At 39.8% G+C, this 17,811-nt stretch overlaps 1 protein-coding gene across 2 annotated transcripts in view; it reads right to left on the bottom strand.

The window, feature by feature from the left end:
- Positions 1-17,811, bottom strand: part of F13a1 (coagulation factor XIII A chain) — a 172,978-nt gene that overhangs the window by 49,351 nt on the left and 105,816 nt on the right. For both annotated transcript variants that reach the window (XM_076939184.1, XM_034511156.2), the window contains exon 9: positions 256-359. In XM_076939184.1, the coding sequence (XP_076795299.1) occupies positions 256-359 (104 nt within the window). The remainder of the gene's footprint in view (positions 1-255; positions 360-17,811) is intronic.

The following is a 17,811-nucleotide window of genomic DNA, read 5'->3' as shown; positions in this document are numbered from 1 at the left end:
ATTTTTTTTTTGCCCTTGTCTTCAAAACTGCTTATCAAAGCAAGAGTAGATGAATTATATAAGTTATATTCTTTTTTGAAAAGTTGTAAAACAATCAGGGTAAAGCTGACTATTGAAACAAACTAAACTTTGATTGACAGGCAGTTAATCCTGTATGCGTGCCCAGCAAGCACATTTCTAGTGTTGGTTCCTAATAAAGATGCTACCCACACACCTAGGTGTGCAGTCAAGTGAATAGGAAAGAGGCAGGCTTACCATCACTGTTTTCCTGGGGTGTGCTGTCCACAGCTTGCCAGCCTCCAAATCCAACAGGAAGATCAGGCCTTGTCATCCATGCCTCATTCCAGCAGTGGTAGTTCCTAAGGAGACAACCCTGAAGAGGTTACACTTCCCACTACACCCCAAGCTCCTAGCAACCAAAGAGAGACCTCAAGTCTATGCTAAAATTACTTGAATAGATCAAGCTCAGTCTGGAGCCTTCGGAGATTGCCTGTGTCTCCAGATTTGAGTTTGTGGTCTATGAATTCCCATTGGCATCTTTTGGGGTCCCTTTGGACTGTTGCTTTCCCTCTGCTAAAATCAGCTTCAAGGTCATTCAGAGATACTGTAACAGTTTTGATCTTAGCCATCCTCAGAGACAGAGAGAGACAGAGACAGAGACAGAGACAGAGACAGAGACAGAGAGAGAGAGAGAGAGAGAGAGAGAGAGAGAGAGAGAGAGAGAGCTCTTAAGATGGTCAAAGGCAGGGAAGAAATGTCAGCCTAAGTTAAATATTTATCTCCTTTATTCATGTGGCTTCAATTTACATGAAGCGTATTCTATAACAATTTAGTAATACTTATTTGTGTTTATTGTCTTAAACTGTCATCATAGAAATGATAACATTAGCTCCTGATTATAATTCTCTAAATCTGTGGCAATTTGCATTTGATGTTCAATGAGAAGGAAAGGTTACCAGGGCAAATGTGTCTTTACCCTTCACCAAAAGGAGGCACCCCATGAGGTGAGGCCTTTTGAAACTCTCTAGAACCTTGCATATGACCCTTGAAGCAAGAGCACAAAATGAAATGTCATCATGAATTGTATTATTATGTCCTTGGAAAGACCTGAGATTATATGACAGTAGAGAATCAAACGAGAGCACATTAACCTGTGAGCACCATGGAAAATGTTCATATAGTAATAAGGATTTAATAGTGGCTATTGCTCATTCTGTTTATAATGCTGATGGTTTCAGGCCTGGCCATCATCCATCCTCCTGAAAAGACCCTCAATGTCAGTAGTTTGTGCATGGTCCCATCTCTCTCAATTCTAGCCATTTCTAATTGGGTCAATCAAGAGATTCTAACATAATCACATACCCACATTGCACAGGGCGCTTTGCTGAGTACTGCTGAGTCAAAGATGATCAGGGTATGAATTGTAGAGTCTTTCATAAAGAACCTTACAATGTATAAGGAATAACAATATATATATCACTTGTCAACTACTAAAACATGCTGTGTGTTTGTGGCAAGGTCTAATTAAGAAAATATGGGATACATTTAGAACAGGGCTTGACATATGTAAGTGTTCAAACAACAGAACCCAGGTTTTGAAATATAATTAATGAAAATACATGTGCTAAAATCAAATTTTACTGGGGATGTCATAGGATCACTGAGTGACAGATGGCTGGTCTCAGGGCCTTGAGGAAGTTTGTGTAGAGGTGGTAGCAGTTTTTCTGAGTCCTGAATAATGAAGAGGCAGTTATCAGATTGACAAAGAGGAAAAAAAAACCCAATTTGTTAAGGCAAAAAGTAGTGGCTATAGTATGTCTGAGGTACTAAAACCTGGTTAGAGTTGGGGATGCAACTAACAAAGACTACTTGCCTACATCATAAAAATTTGTATATATCTTTACACATTTGATAGTCCCTGACCCTTGTAAATTCTATCATAATTATCCTGGTTTACACAGGAGGAAGCATAGAGCATTTGAGAACCTAACCTTAGATCACATAGGTCAATGGTAGACCTTTATAGTCGATGCTCTTAATACTGAATCGTTGCATGGGTAAGGAGAAAATTGTAAGTCATTTTGAGTCAAATTAATTTATGTGCTTTACCCTTATTAGCAGCTATTGAAATAATTCAAGTAACAGAATGAAATGTACAAATGTGTTTGTGGCCTCAGTCTTCAGATTTGGCAGAGTCCCCCCTCCCCCGCATACACATACACACACTGGAACCCTGCAATAATCTACAATAATGTTCCAATAATTTATGTACCACAAAGACAGTCATCACCATGAAGGGAGGTAGAAAACTCATCTGAAGGTACAACCCCAGTTCCTGTGTGAACTCTCTATTTCAATGGTTCTCAATCTGTGGGTCACAAACCTTTCACAGGGGTTGCCTAAGACCATCAAAAAACACAGATATTTACATTACTATTCATAACAGTAGCAAAATTACTGTTATGAAGTAGCGACAAAAAATAATTTTGTGGTTGAGGAGTCACTGAAATATGAGGAACTGTATTTAATACAAGAACTGTATTAAAGGGTCTTGGCATAAGGATGGTTGAGAACCACTTCTCTGTATAGTCAGGGATTACCCTGAACTTCAGATCCATCTCTATACCTCTGAAGAGCTGGGACTACAAACCAGGGTTATCATACCTGAGAATCGAACTCAGGGCTTCATGCATGCTAGGTGAGTACTCTACCAACAGAGGCACACCTCAAGTCCCAAGGAAGATGTGTGTCCCAAAAGATTGAAGAAGCAAAGAGCAAAGTTTATATTGGCAAAGGGGGAGATTGTGACATTGTGACTATATTAGAGTCTCTTGATTGACCCAATTAGAAATGGCTAGAATTGCGAGAGAGACATGGGATCATGTACAAACTACTGACATTGTGTGACTTTTCAGAATAGATAATGGCTCGATATGAAACCATCAGCATTATGAACAGTCATTCTGGACTTCAGATGCCTGACTGTTCAGGATTTAAACCCCAAAGGCATTCTGTTCATACATGCAATACTCAGGATTTGACAAAGAGATAGCTGGAGTGTTTGCGGGTAAAACAGAGTGGGGCAAAATTCCACTGATGAAGAAGGGACAGAGTGCAGTAAAGTATTCTAAAAGAGGGATCTAAGTGTTGAAGGGGGGAAGTAAATAATGAGTCAAGGGCTATTGCATAACACAATACAAGTAAGCAGGGTATGAGTAGTTAACATTAGGCATGACTGACATATGCCTACTTCCTACCCATTGGCACTTTTAGTATGAGAAGGGCCAGTGGGAAGAGAATGGGAATAAGGTCTCAATTAAAAAGGGTCAAGTGTCAGAGGCCAGGGACAGTCAGTGGAATGGGTGTAGGAAGTTATGCCAGGTCTCCAAGGAAGTAAGGATGAGGTGAGGACCATGATGTGTGGTCTCTGAGCAGGAGTGAGAGGTGAGGTTCTCAAAGAGAATAACCTCTGTCTCAGGATGGTCACTTTGTGTGACACCTTGCCTGTCTAGCTCCAGAAGAGAGGCAGATGCACCAAAGAAGACAGCAAAAAGACATTCTGGGGCAGAGTGGGCAGTAGCCTACTTTCTCCATGTTTTTCCATGTTCTACCCCTCCACCCCCAAGATGAATAGGATCTAGATTATCCTTATTTAATGCAGCTCTTCTTGGCAAGGTTAGCCCGGGACAAGATAAATACTCTGTATTTCAGATCTCAGGCGAAGACATTTCTCTAAAGATAATACTTCTTTTCAAATGGCCAGGAGGTGGGGAATGTTACCTCTCAGTGTGCTGCCTAATTGCTTACCTATGAGGTCCAGCTCCTAGTTTTATTTACTGCTAAGATGCTCTTTGTGTTTGAACAGTTTCCTCACAGGGTGAGGAGCTCACAGGCCGTAGGGAGACTGACTGATAGCTGTACTCCTGTTGGCAGTGAGTGACAAGGCCAGTGGCTTGTGTCTTTGCTCCACAATGTAGTTAGCTGTCTTTGCGCAGGTGGGAGGGGGCCGCATTGGGAGCTCTCATTTCAGCGTAAGTACTGGTCTGCTTTATCCTAAATTTCCCCATGAGACAGGCTATATTTACAAGCATTTAATTTCTTTGTTTTAAATATTTAAATGGCTTCTAGAGGTACTTAACAAAAAGGGGAAAACTTGGTTTTGGCCGTTATCAAGCACTTTGTGCCTATTGAAATTTAGTTTAGTTTTGGTGTAATTCACACACACTTCTGAGGATGGAAGTTTCCGAATGTTATTTCTTTGTAGCCTGATAAACTTCCACTAACACTTTTCTATTTTTTTAAATTAAATCATCAAATAATAATATAAGGAAATATTACACATTGAACATGCATTTGTGGGATTAAATTAGATTTCAAATGTATTTTTTAATTTTTTAGAATTTATTTTATTTTCATGTGTTGTGTTTTTCATCTGCATTTATGTCTATGTACCGTGTGTGTGTGTGTGTGTGTGTGTGTGTGTGTGTGTGTGTTTCTAGTGCCTGTGGAAGTCAGAGGTGAGCTTCATAATCCCTGTAGCTGCAGTTACAGACTATTTTAGTCAACTATTTTTTAGCTGATATGTGGGTACTGGGATGTGGGTGCTGATATGTGGGTGCTGATTCAAACTTAGGTCTATTAGAGGAGCAGCCAGTGTTCTTAACTGCTGAGACAGCTGTCCAGCACTGTAAAAATTTACACATATGTGTAGGTTCAATTTTTACAGCACTGTAAAAATTTACACTATGTGAAGGTTCATGTGTATGTATGGCTTTGTCCTTGGAAGTGTAGCACCTGAAACACTCAGAATTTGGTGTTGGATCCCTGGAGGTGAGATTACAGGTGGTTTTGAGCTGCCCGACATTGGCAGGAAATTTTCAGGGATTTGTAGCAGGTGTGAATCTGCTTTTTTAAAATTAACCTATTTCCCTCCTTCCCTTTGAGCCCCACTAGGCTTTCATGTGGTATGTGTGCTGCTATCCCTTCTGACTTCTCCTCCCCCCGCCCTCCTTCAGTCCTCATTTCCCCTTTCACAGCCTCCTTTCTATTTTCATGACCTACATCCTCCAAATACACACAAACTAAAATACCGGGTTAGTTCTTAAAATCTAGGATCTTGACATGAAAAAAGAGGTGTTTATCTTTCTGAGTCTGGGTTGCTTTGCTTAATATGATAATTCCTACTTTTACCCATTTTTCCATGTAAATGTCATGATTTCAGTTTACTTAATGGCTGACTACAGTTCCATTTTGTATATAGACCACACTTTCTACCCTTTATTTATGGATGGGCATCAAGGCTGGCTCCATGTTCTGGTTATTGTGACTAATGCAGCTGTAAACATGAATCTACTTCTCGTTTTGCTCGTTCTCATGCTCTCCCTCTGGAGACAGATCTGTTGTGAGAAGGTGCTGGGTACAGATGACCCTCTTATTCACACGGCATGTGTTCCAGGTGATGTCTAAAACAGCAAACAATACCAAATCTGGCATATACTGTAGTGTTTCCTATGCAGCCTGTCTTAGTTAGGTTCCTATCGCTGTGAAGAGACACCATGGCCATGACAACTCTTATAAAGAAAAACATTAAATTGGGGCTGGCTTACAGTCTCAGAGATTGAGTCCATTATCATCATGGTGAGAAGCATGGCAGCATACAGACATGGTGCTGGAGAAGTAGCTGAGAGTTCTGAATCTTGATCTACAGGTAGCAGAAGACTGCCACACTGAACATAACTTGGATATATGAGACCATAAAGCCTGTCCCCACAGCGTCACACTTCCTCCAACAAGACAACATCTACTTCAAAGGCCATGCCTCTAATAGTGACACTCCTTATGGGCTACTCATTCAAACACAGGAGTGTATGGACGTCACTTGTGTTCAAACCACCACATAGTCATACCGAGTATGAAATATTTCAGTAGGATAAGTATAAAAACACACTGCCAACAAAATTTGCAATAATGTTGTCATTTATATCCTGGCTGGGATGGAGCAGGTTAATGTGAAATTTCATCATGCTACTCTGAATGACTTGTATTAAAAATTATGAATTTCAGGGTCTGGAGAGATGGGTCAGCAGTTAAGTGGACTTGCTGCTTTTGCAGAAGACCCACATTGGATGGCTAACAGTAGGATGGAGGTATATAAGTTGACTTCCAGGGAATCTAATGCAGTTTTAGGGCTGAAAGTATTGCATTTCTGTGCACAAAGCCATATGCAGATATATACATATACTTTAACATAAATATACTTATATATATACATAAATAAAATACTTATATATATACATACATAAAACACAACTTTACAATGTAAAAAGAAAAACATTTTAAATCTAAATTGCTTATTTCCAGAGTTTTTTCATTTAATTAATAGACTGTGGTTGATGAGGGATAACTGAAATCATGAAAAGTGAAACCTCAGATAGAGAGCCACTATACTGATGGGCAGAATTGTGAGGGTATCTGCAGGGTATATATACACTGGAGTTTCTCATTTTATTTACTTGCTGCTTGTAATGCTGGGAATCAAAGTAGGGGTCATGAACATGCTAGGCAAACACGCTAGTACTAAGCTACAGCCCCGCCCTCTAGTGTAGTTTTATTTAGCTACAAAAAAAGGGGAAAAATCATGTTCTTTGCAGGAAATGTATAGAACTAGATAATATCACATTGAACGAAATAGCCCAGATTCCGAGAGATAAGTGCTTTAAAAAAAAAAAAACTGGGAATGTTTGGAGAAAAAATATAAAAAGGGGAGAACTTAGTAAGCGAAAAGACGGAGGGAGAGAGAAGATGTAACAGAAGAGGGAATGTTCAAAATGCTTTATTTGCCCACACAGGGATGTCACACCAAAGCCCGTCATTTCTTACAACGAACATATGGCAGGAACAGCAGTAATGGTAATAATAATAAAAGATTCATGGTTTCATAGTTTTGTAGATCTTATATTTGGAACCTAAGTTCTTGCTGAAGTTTCAGAGTCCTTAACATTGAAAGGCTTACAAATCTCCAAAGTTGTGTAGTTTTTGCATTGTCTCTTTCTAAAGAAGGAATAAACAGTAATTAAAATAACTTTCATGAAAATTTCATGAAAGTTCTAATGAAAATGAAATTTCTTGGGGGATCATGATGATGGAGATGAAAAGCTCTACTGTAAGTCACTTCCTTTCCTCCATATGTATTGTATCATATATTATATCACATATGTATCATATCACATGTGTATTATATAACATATGTATTATGTCATATATATCACATCACATATGCATCATCACATGTGCATCATATCACATATGTATTATATCACATCACATATGTAGCATATCACATATGTATTATATCCATATTTATCATATCACATATGTATCATATCCATATATATCATCTCACATATATATCATCTCATCTCATCTCATCTCATCTCATCTCATCTCATCTCATCTCATCTCATCTCATCTCATCACTGGCTAACTCAACAGGATTGGGAGCCAGGACCAGAGAAAGATTTGCAACCAGAGAAGGATGTATAAGCTAGTCATTAGAGGGGAGGGATTCTCAAATGAGAAAATGCCACCATAAGATTGGGCTGTAGGCAAGCCTGTGGGGCATTTTCTTAAATTAATGAATGATGGGGGAGGCCCATTATGGCTAGTGCCATCCCTGGGCTGGTGGTCTTGGCTTCTATAAGAAAGCAGGTTGAGCAAGTCAGTAGACAGTATCCCTCCATGGCCTTGGCAACAGCTTCTGTCTCTAGGTTCCTGACATGTTTGAGGTCCTTCCTGGCTTTCCCTCTCCTCTCCAAGTTGCTTTGGTCATGGTGTTTTTAATCACAGCAATGGACAAGTCAGGAAGTTAATAAAACTTATAAGGCTCAGAAAATTCATGAAACTTAAGAGATTTGAAAGATCCCTTGAAAGGATTATGAAAGCAATAGTCAGTTGTTGGGAAGACCCTGTTGACTAAAGCTGTTTGAAGTTGGGCAAAGAATTCCAGTGACCCAACTTTCATGATTACCCACATCAGAATGGGCTTTTTGGTGATGTTGCTACTTTCTAGTTATCTATCTTTCCTCATTTGTATTCCAGAAGTAGCCACAAGCATTGATTTAGTTTACCATTTGATCCTGTAAACCTATTTGTTTTGAATTTATACGAAAAAATCAACAACATAAATGCAAAATTCAAGACCTAAGAATGGTTATCCTTGAATGATTTTACAAGAAGGGAAAGCTGAAAACTCCAACAACCCAACTGTCCAATAAGTGACCAAACCATTTTAAAGCCGAAGTAGGCAGGAGTAGTGTCTGTGGCGTATGATGTTTAGAAGCTACACTCCAGAGCACTGTGGGCAGTGTGGCTCATTGACTCTGAGCATCAGACTGGACAGCAGCCCCAGCAGACAGTCTGAGCACACATTCGAGATACCACGCAAATGCTCCAGTCAACCTGTGTCACATTCTCAACTCTCGGAAACTGCTTGACAGTAAATATGTGTTGGGTTAAGCTGCAAAGTCTAAAACTTCACTATGAAGTAATAAAAAATACACGCAATCTACAGAGACATGAAAGGATGATCAAAAATATTACAAATGTCCTGAGTAGTTAGAAAAGGGGTGACCCTTGCTCCTCTATATTTTTGCAATATTTGAATAATAATAATAAGCATGTATACATTTCTTTCCAGAAATTCATATCAATACTTTAATTTTTCATTGTGTGTGTGTGTGTGTGTGTGTGTGTGTGTGTGTGTGTGTGTAGGGGAGGTGCATGCACGTTTATCTGCCCAAGACTGTTAGATATCTCGGGACAAATTGCAGAAGTCATTTCTCTTTTTACACCAACCAGATCCTGGAGAAAAAAAATTCAGATTGTTAGGCTTGGTGGTAAGTGTCTTTACCCACTAAGCCATCTCACCAGCCCAAGATGATTATTTTTTTTTAAGTCAGAAGTTAAACTGTAGTCAAGGTCTGCCCTAGGCCTGTCATCAGGATGGTGAGGTACAGTAACCTATGGCATGGAGGACAGCTGGACAGAGAATGTAGCTGGGTTTCCTGGATTCATGTGGTTAGGAATTTTTTTTAAAAAGCAAAGTAGTTAATTTAAGAAAGAAACCTTTACCTTGGCTAACCATTTAAATATTTCCTAGCTTTGAGTAACTGCTTAAACACCCCATAGCCTTGGCTAACCATTAAACACCCCATAGCCTTAGCTAATTATGTAAACACCCTATAGGGTTAGCTCATTTATAGTCTTCCAGAGAAGTTTCACAGAAAGGGTTCTTAAAAGAGAAGAAACAGGCTTATAATTTTGTTTGTGTAGCTTCATAAAGGCTCATGGGATAACATAAATTAGATTCAGAGAAAGCCCCGGGAGAGAGACCTTGGAGCAATTTCAAGTGTGAGCCAAATATTTGGAATTCTTTCATTTGTGAAGATGGTAGGAGCTGGAGGGCAGGGAGGCACTGGGCTACTTTGCAGATTATTTGTGTTTGGGTGGCAGATGGAGCTAGCCCAGCATCCCCGGGTCTGCTGATTTTCCAATATAGTCATGACATAGGTGATAAACGTGACAACATACCTGGAGTGTGGTACTAGGAAGGGGATGGGAGTGGGATAGAGCGGGAAGGGATTGGGGCCAGTAAGTGGAAACAATCTGGTGGACTCTGAGAATTATCAACAAGACACTTCAAGGTGGAAATGAAAGTGGAGATCGAGGAAAACCATGACATTTAGGCAATTACAAGGAAGTGAGATGGCAGAATCAAACTGTTCAAAGGAAGGCTGGGGAAATTATTTATGAAGCTGGAAGCTGGGAGCAGGGAACTCCTTCAGAATGTAGCTGTCCTTTGCTAGGGCTGGGAAGGAGTTCTTGGATCCTCCCTGAGGTCATGTCAATCAAAGGCCAGAGGTCTAGGCTGGTGGAAACCAGCCTGTTCATTCCTCTTTTTAAACACAATGGCCTTAGTTCTTAGCAGTTAGGAGCAACCTGAACAAGCCTTGACAGCCTGTATGATGATTCTGGGAGATGGGGTTAGTGAAGGATGCCATGAAATAAACAATTATGTATCCAAAAAATGGGAGGGGATAATGAAGGCGCCTATTCTAGTTTATACTACAAAGGCAAGGAATTATATTATGCTCACTGAAAAGTCAATTATACTCTCCTGAGTCACAAAAGACACAGATAGGGAGAAGGTACATATGCGAGTGGACTTGGGGACGTGCTGAGATGCCCAAGACAAAACTGGTGTATTTATCAAGGTCATTAGCAACTGTTCTGATCCAGATGTGCCACCAAATAAGAACCCTGGCTCTAAAGGCCAGGTTGGCTCTTCTAGGACATCATTATTTATGTGTCCTAAATATCACTGCAGAACTCAACTGTTTTATGAAAAAAAATAAAGTATAACTTAACCTGAGTCTATTTAGCAAGTCGTTTGGGAGCATGCCATTTATTAGTTCTGAGAGTATAACTATTCCACTCCTAACCTTTAGGTACAGGTATCTTGAATATTTATTAAGAAAAATTTACAGTTGTTTTCATAAAAGGAATTTTTATAAAATTAGGGAATGATCACAGAGATTTATCATTTTTTCTTCTTTCATGATTTCTGTGTTTTGAACATACTATCAGTGAGTGGAAGAGACTGAGGATGAAACGCAATAAAGCAAAAAATCAAGCACTGACAGACAGAAGCTCCAAAGCAGACCACCGAAAAGCAACCCAATGAAAACAAAGCCCAGAATGCTCAAGAAAGTGGCACCTATTCATATTAATTTGCATTTGTCAGAGTGAATGGAAGCCCCTCCCCTACCCCTGTGCTAGATTCATATTGAAAATAAGACCCTGTTTAGTTCATCACGCTTTCTGGCATAGCAAGTTCAAAATTGCCTTCCTGGCTGAAAATGAAGAAGAGATTGGATTTTTGAAGATATATATTTGTATAACTCTAATGCATAAAAACTTTCTATAATAAATTTGGTCCAAGTTTTCCCATAATTATCAGAGAGGATTAGAAACCAGTCAACAGTCTCCGTAGGTTCCAAAGTTTCTATTTTGCATTATAAGGATGTTTATGAATAATTATTCTTAAGGTGCTAGCTCTTATTTTACTTTTTAAAAATTTATTTTTTCTGTTTAATTTTTAAAAATTAAAATATAATTATATTGTTTCCTAATCCTTTCATATCTTCAGTCCATTCTCTGTAACCACTCATTTTTCCCTCTTGAAAGCATAGCCTCTTTTCCTTTAAATATTTTTGTATATGCACATATATATGCATATATGCCTAAATATATGAATTCAACCTGTTCAATTCATTTAATATTACTTATAAATTTGACTTTAGAGATGACCACATGGTGTTGCATAGCCGTTTCTGGTGTTCTCAGTCTTCCTTAGTTCCTGTAGTTTTCTGTGTACAGATGGGGGCCCTGTTAGACTTTCCTCTTCCATGTTAGCACTCAGACAGCCATTTTGCTGAGGTATCACAGCTGAAGCTTCCCTGACATTTCCAGGACACATAATCTCACAGCAGATTTTCTGGTCCTCTGATGATTACAATCTTTCTGCTCCCTCTGATGCAATGTTCCCTGAACCTTAGGTACAGGAGTCACATTGCAAATGGAACAACTGGATCTGGGTGCCATGCTCACGTGCTCTCTGCATTTTGATAGATGGGATTTTCTGTAGTGGTCTCTGTTGCAGAGAAGTTTCTTTGATGAAGGATAAACACACTTATCTGGCTGGGCCATAGTGCGTGATATCTATAGCTGTTATTTTAAAATACATTTTAAAGCTATCTTATTAACTATTTAATGAAATTAGCCTTAAGAACACATAGTTTGTTAGCTTCTAACTTTCTTTCTGGCAACTATGAATGGTGTAGGTGACGAGTTTCTCTTAGACAGAACTTAGGTTAAACCAAGAATCTAAAATTCTCTTAATCAAAATATCTTACCACTTGGTTTTGTTTTTTTATAGATGATACCCAACTTCTTTCCCACCCAACCAAATTTCACAAGAAGTATATGTAATATCCTCTTTGTCCACTGTCTGGCAAGATGACCAGTACATGGGCTACAAGGATTTGTTGCAGATATCCCAATAAGATGGTAGAAAGAGAAAGAAAGTCTAATGTAAGATTCTAGAAATGTTAAAGAACAATACTCTCCCCCAGACAAGTGTTCCCTTTCTAACATCCATTTATTGTAATAAAATGGAATCTATAGACAGCTTCGTGAGCACATAACTTCTAAAAGCTCAGTGTAATGCTTAATAGTATGTAGTAGGAATGGAGACATAAAGTCTTATGTATGTGTATAGTCATGTGTCCTATAACAACACTTTAATGGGGGACTACATGTGTGATGGGAAATACACTTATCATTAATATTCAGCTAAAAGTTACTCTTTTGCAGTGATGTCATATATTACAACACTGCCTTTCTCACTTGTCTGTGTGATAAGGTATAAAGTAACCTACAGGATTGGCCATCTGACAAAAGCACTGCACATGTGACTGCACATACCATGTGACCATGACAGCAAGCAATTCCAATACTGATTTATGTATTGCAGTACCATATCTTGAACATTACTTTATAGTACACATTTATTGATTGACAAAGTTTAAATGATAGGAACTGGAAAAATTAATATTGTGTGAGCTAAACCAGACCAAGAAAGACAAACACAGGGTTCTCTCTCTGTGTCTCTGTGTCTGTCTGTCTGTCTGTCTGTCTGTCTGTCTATTTGTCTTTTTCAGCTGGACCTTAGATTTTAATGTTTAGTTTAGTTTTTGTTTCACTTGGAGTGTCTGAAGTAGCCAAGAAACAAGGGACCATTGTCAGGGAGAAGAAATATCTTAAGGGAAGGGGGACATCAGGGCCCAGGTGGTGTGAAGGCAGAAAGGAGAATAATGGAGAAGAAAGCTTAAATGGAGATGGCAGAGCAGAGGAGAGGGTGAGAGAAGGGGTTAAATAACACTAAGAATCCTTGAAAAGCCACATGAAAACCAAATTCTAGATATCTCCCTTCAAATTGATCAGAGAGCCCCCAAACAATATAAGCTATGATCATTGCTCCTGCTTACCCAGCAGAATCTGACTATATGACAGTTGGTATGAATCTGGTTATGAAGATGCTACTCAGTGTAATCAGAGGACATGACAAAATAAAGCTGATACTGACTTGGACTCTTCTTCCTTTGCTGGTCAGCTTTCATAGTACCAGAAGGTGCTGTGTGGCTGCTGAGGGTGGGGGTAAGTCAACGGTCTTACACAACGGTGAACCCTGAAAACTCTAATAATAACCAGCCTGCAAGGGTCTGCTCACTGACTCAGTAGTGGAGTGATTATTATTTTAGTAAGCATCTACTTTCTGATTGGATTTAAGAGCCATTCCACAGGGCAGAATTCATACTTGGTATTGTATACCTGGCAGAGGACCTGTGGCTGCAGTTCTCTACCCTAAGGGAATACTTCCTGTTATTATTTTGCTTACTGGGCACAGTATCAAACTGTCTTCTAAATATTTGTCTCTGTGCCTATAAATTAATGGTTTTCAGCCTTTACCAGAGAAGCTTCCTTTTGCAGAGAATGGCAACTGATACAGAAACTCACAACTGGACGAAGTGCAGAAACTATGGAGTGTTTGGTCCTAAATGGGGCATCTACATCAGTCTCCCCACCTCCATAAGGTCAAGGAACATCTTGAAAGGCAGGTGTGGAAGAACAATTTTGAGAGACAGATGCTGGGAGAAACTTCTACAACCAGTTTCTTCTCAACAGTAGGTGAGAAGTAGGTGTCCTTGTGATGTCATAGCAGCCATGATTGCCCACACAAGACCTGCCCAAGCCAGTGGACATTCCAACAAAATGGGAAGGAGCCCCACACCTAGCTTAGATGCTATTGGGAGTTGATGGCTGCTGAGGAAGGGGGAGCCAATTTTTTTTTCCAGGGATGTAGCCCTTGTGAGGCATCCTGTGCTCCAACGAATGCTGCCCCACCCTCATAAGCATGCAGACAGCACTAACTGGACTCAGGATGTTGTTACAAAGAAAAAAAGAAGAGAAGTTAGGAGGTGGGTGTGGGAAAGGTTGTCAGGGAGAAATTGACCTTCACTTCTTCCTGTCAATCTCAAAGAAGAAATAAAAAAAGTTAAAGTTTACTGTAAAAGAGTACATTGTTTTACACCAGCAGCAGCTGCAGAGATCTCATACACCATGCCTGATTGCTCTACAAGGCCACTTCTGCTGATTGCCCTACAGTGTTTAAGCTTATGTAATTGTTCTCCCTGATTGTATCATTAAATGACTCATTACTATGCATTACATATTTTTAGGTACATATGTAAAGAAAACTAAGGTAGACGGTAAAAATATCTCTATACAATATAATCCCTTTGAAGGTCTGGGGGATTCCTCCATTTGGACCCATGTAAGTAGAGTTAGGAATAGACTTTGAGAGGGCTGGAGAGATGGCTCAGTGGTTAAGAGCTCTGGATGTTCTTTCAGAATGGGTTTGGGTTCCAACACATGTATGGCAATTCATAAACATCTGTAACTACATTCCTAGGGGATCTGATGACTTCTTTTGGAGTCTGTGAAGACATACGTGTGTGTGTGCGTGTGCGTGTGCATGTGCGTGTGCGTGTGTGTGTGCGTGTGCGTGTGTGTGTGTGTGTGTGTGAATAGACTTTGGGAAGCACTTCCACAATGGTAGAAAGGCAACAACAATATTAGTTAAAAAAAAAAAAAAAAAGACCAGCTTTTTCTAGAACTCTAGCAATGAACATAAGACTGGCAACAAGCTGAGTGGTATTTATTCAAGAAAGTCATGTCAATCTCCATAAGAGCTCTGATCTGTGCTCGGTTTCATTTACCTTCTCTCTCTCCCTACATCCATGGCAGTCTTGAAAACAACTTCAGTAGAAGTTTATAACCTAGAAGCTCAGGGATGAGAAGAAAACAGGTTGATCTCCCTCAAAGATCCTTAGACTCCCATTGTTATATTTTTATATTTTCTAGAAACTTATTGAAAAGTTCCAAACTCAGAGTTTGTTCTTATTCGTTTGACTCGGTGTTCACTTTGTATAAACAGTTCTACACATAGCCATTTTTTTTCAACAACAGCTAGAGGCAGCGCTCAGCAACTTTCCCCTTACTTTTATTTTCCCTTTCAAAAGTTTATTTAAAATGGGTCCTAGATACTTGTGTAAGATCTAAAATTAGAAAACTCAAAAGGGGCCCTCAATCTCACAGAACCCAGAGGAAGCGGGTCCCCAGGAGCTCTAACCCGGGGAGTATCTTAGGTAAAAAGACAGCAATACCCGCCTCACACAGGGAGTAACTGGGACCCACTAGGACTCAGGAAGTCACCCCTGGCCCAGAGCACTGGCTGCTTCTGGTCTGGGCCCAAGCACTGAGCAGATCCCGGGCAGGAGCTCTGCTCGCAATCTCACAGAACCCAGAGGAAGCAGGCCTTCCAGAAGCTCTAACCCAGGCAGTATCTTTGGTAAGGAGACAGCAACACCCACCTAAAACAGGGAGTAACTGGAACCCATTAGGACCCAGGAAGTCACTCCTGGCCTGGAGCACTGGTTCCTTCCTGTCTGTGCCTGAGCACTGAGCAGATCTTGGGCTCCAGCTCTAATCCCAGTAGTAACAGCCATCCCACACAGTTCTGGTACAACCAAGATAATAGGAAAGACAGGCCCCAGTCAGAGACAGGACAGGTAGTACTAAGGAGATCCAGGTGGCAAAAGGCAAATGCAAGAACATAAGCATCAGCAACCCAGGGTACTTGGCATCCTTAGAACCTAGTTCTCCCACACAAGAAAGTCCTGAATTCCCCATATTACTAGGAAAGCAAGATTCAGACTTAAAATCACTTCTAATGATGATGATAGAGGACTTCAAGAAGGACAAATAACACTCTCAAAGAATTTAAGGAGAACACAGGTAAACAGGTAGAAGCCCTTAAAGAGGAAACACAAAAATCTCTTAAAGAATTACAAGAGAACACAACCAAACAGGTAAAGGAATTGAACAAAACCATCCAGGACATAAAAATAGAAGTAGAAATAATAAAGAAATCACAAGGGAAGACTACCCTCAAGATAGAAAACCTAGGAAAGAAATCAGGAGTCATAGACACAAGCATCACCAACAGAATACAAGAGATAGAAGAGAGAATCTCAGGTACAGACAATACCATAGAAAATATTGACACAACTGCCAAAGAAAACTCAAAATGCAAAAAGTTCTTAACACAAAACATCCAGGAAGTTCAGGACACAATGAGAAGACCAAACCTAAGGATAATAGGTATAGATGAGAGTGAAGATTCCCAACTTAAAGGGCCAATAAATATCTTCAAAAAAATTATAGAAGAAAACTTCCCCAATCTAAAGAACGAGATGCCCATAAACATACAAGAAGCCTATAGAACGCCAAATAGACTAGACCAGAAAAGAAATATCTCCCGTCACATAATAATGAAAACACCGAGTGCACAAAACAAAGGAAGAATATTAAATGCAGTAAGGAAAAAAGGCCAAGTAACATATAAAGGCATACCTATCAAAATTACACCAGACTTCTCACCAGATACTATAAAAGCTAGAAGATGCTGAAAAGATGTCATATGGACCCTAAGAGAACATAATGCCAGCCCAGGCTACTATACCCAACAAAACTCTTAATTTCCAAAGATGGAGAAACCAAGATATTCCACGACAAAACCAAATTTACACAATGTCTTTCTACAAACCCAGCATTACAAAAGATAATAGCGGGAAAGCTCCAATACAAGGAGGGAAATTATACCCCAGAAAGAGCAAGAAAGTAGTCCTCTTCCAAGATATCCAAAAGAAGATAACCACACAAAGATAATTCCACTTCTAATAACAAAAATATCAGGAAGCAACAATCACTGTTTTTTAATATCTCATAACATCAAAGGACTCACTTCCCAATTAAAAGACATAGGCTAACAGACTGGATATGTAAACAGGATCCAGCATTTTGCTGCATACAGGAAACACACTTCAGAGACAAAGACAGACTCTACCTTAGAGTAAAAGGCTGGAAAACAAATTTTCAAGCAAATGGTCCTATGAAACAAGCTGGAGTAGCCATTCTAAAATCTCCAGACCTAGAACACAAAGGGAGGGACTCATGGCTCCACCTGTATAGGTAGTTGAGGGTGGCCTTGTCAGGAATCAGTGGAAGTGGAGAGGGCCTTGGTGCTTGAAAGTTTGGATTGCCTAGTGTTGGGGAATTTCGAGAGCAGGGAGGCAGAAATGAAAGGATGGTGGGAGCACACCCTCATAGTAATTGGAGGAGGAGAGATGGGGTAAGGGGTTAGGCATCAGGGGAAGTGGAAGGCCTTGATGCCTGAAAGTTTTAATTCCCTAGTGTTGGGGAATTTCAAGAGCAGGGAGGCGGGAATGGGAGATTGGTGGGAGCACACCCTCATAGAAACTCCCAGAATTATATGGATTAGACATGACAAAGGCAGGCCACCAGAAGACTAGATTCCAAAATTCAAACAAAAATTATCTTGATACTAAAATTTGTTTTGAGAATTGTATATTGCAGAATACACAGCCTTGGTGTATCTACTCATCAAGAAAGCTGAGCAGACTTGCTCAAACTTCTGATGTCCTAAAATTTCAGCTGGATGCAGTGAAGACACAGCGTCAGAGGCTTATCAATTTATTCTTCCCCCAACCCCTCTTCTAATATCTCAATGCCCATAATCACCTTGAAGAAGTTAATGAAGAGTTGGCGCCC

The sequence above is a fragment of the Arvicanthis niloticus genome, chromosome 8 (genome assembly GCF_011762505.2).
Source record: "Arvicanthis niloticus isolate mArvNil1 chromosome 8, mArvNil1.pat.X, whole genome shotgun sequence".
Taxonomy (NCBI): Eukaryota; Metazoa; Chordata; class Mammalia; order Rodentia; family Muridae; genus Arvicanthis; species Arvicanthis niloticus.
This window is presented reverse-complemented; position numbering and strand designations above follow the sequence as displayed.